This window comes from Mandrillus leucophaeus, unplaced genomic scaffold, assembly GCF_000951045.1.
Source record: "Mandrillus leucophaeus isolate KB7577 unplaced genomic scaffold, Mleu.le_1.0 Scaffold183, whole genome shotgun sequence".
NCBI classification, from domain to species: domain Eukaryota; kingdom Metazoa; phylum Chordata; class Mammalia; order Primates; family Cercopithecidae; genus Mandrillus; species Mandrillus leucophaeus.
This window is the reverse complement of record NW_012101843.1, coordinates 2,489,532-2,490,644: the sequence shown is the minus strand read 5'-3', so window position 1 is coordinate 2,490,644 and position 1,113 is coordinate 2,489,532. Positions and strand designations below refer to the sequence as shown.

Sequence of the window (1,113 nt, the reverse complement as noted above, 5' to 3'; positions counted from 1 at the left end):
TCCCGAGTAGCTGGGATTACAGGTGCCTGCCACCATGCCTGGCTAATTTTTGTAATTTTTTTTAGTAGAGGTGGGGTTTCACCATGTTGACCAGGCTAGTCTCCAACTCCTGACCTCCAGTGATCTGCCCACCTCGGCGTCCTGAAATTCTGGGGTTACAGGTATGAGCCACTGCACCCAGCCAATTTCTGTATTCTTTTAGTAGAGACAGCGTTTCGCTGTGTTAGCCAGGCTGGTCTTGGACTCCTGACTTCAGGTGATCTGCCTTCCTCAGTCTCTCAAAGTGCTGGGATTACAGGTGTGAGCCACAGCACCCTGCTAAAGCCTCGTGTTTTCTTGTTGACGGAGATAATGCTTTAATTTTTTGGGTCTCATAATGGCTTGCTAATATTTTTCTGCTGACATGCCATCAGGGTAAAAAAAAAGAAAAAGGAAAAACAATTGTGAATATAATAAAGTTGATAGAAAACATCTCTTTAGAAATTGTCTGTTGTGTTTGACCAGGGTGATGAAGGTGCAAGTCAGACATCTTTTGAAACATCAAATAGAGAAGCAGCAAAGACCCAGAACTTGCCTAAGCCTTTAACTGAATTTCCATCTCCTGCTGAACAGCCCACATGCAAGGAGGTAAAGTACTTCATGCCTGTCATTGAATTGTGTTTGTGTGCAGTAGGAGGATCAAACTCTGGGTGAGGTGGTGTACTGGGTGAAGATCAGGACTGGCCTTTTATCCAGATGGTGTCTTCCCACTACCTTACAGAGTGATCACCTTTATTAAGAATAGGCTGGGCGCCGTGGCTAATACCTGTAATCCCAACACTTTGGGAGGGTTGAGGCCAGGAGTTTGAGCCCAGCCTGGCCAACATGGTGAAACCCCATCTCTATTTAAAAAAAAAAAAAAAAAAAAGATTTTTCCTTGTTCAATATTAATATTAATGCTCTGAATCCAACTTGGAAGCAATAAAGACAAATGCTAATAGGTTTAGAAAATACTCAATTATTGACCGGACATGGTGGCTTTACGCCTGTAATCCCAGCACTTTGGGATGCCAAGGCAGGCAGATCAGCTGAGGTCAGGAGTTCAAGATCAGCCTGGCCAACATGGTAAAACCC

At 44.0% G+C, this 1,113-nt stretch overlaps 1 protein-coding gene across 5 annotated transcripts in view; it reads left to right on the top strand.

Moving 5' to 3' along the window:
- The window catches only part of UBXN8 (UBX domain protein 8), a 33,711-nt gene that overhangs the window by 17,198 nt on the left and 15,400 nt on the right, over window positions 1-1,113 (top strand). For all 5 annotated transcript variants that reach the window (XM_011977722.1, XM_011977725.1, XM_011977724.1 and 2 more), the window contains one exon: window positions 505-627. In XM_011977722.1, coding sequence (XP_011833112.1) covers window positions 505-627 — 123 coding nt within the window. The remainder of the gene's footprint in view (window positions 1-504; window positions 628-1,113) is intronic.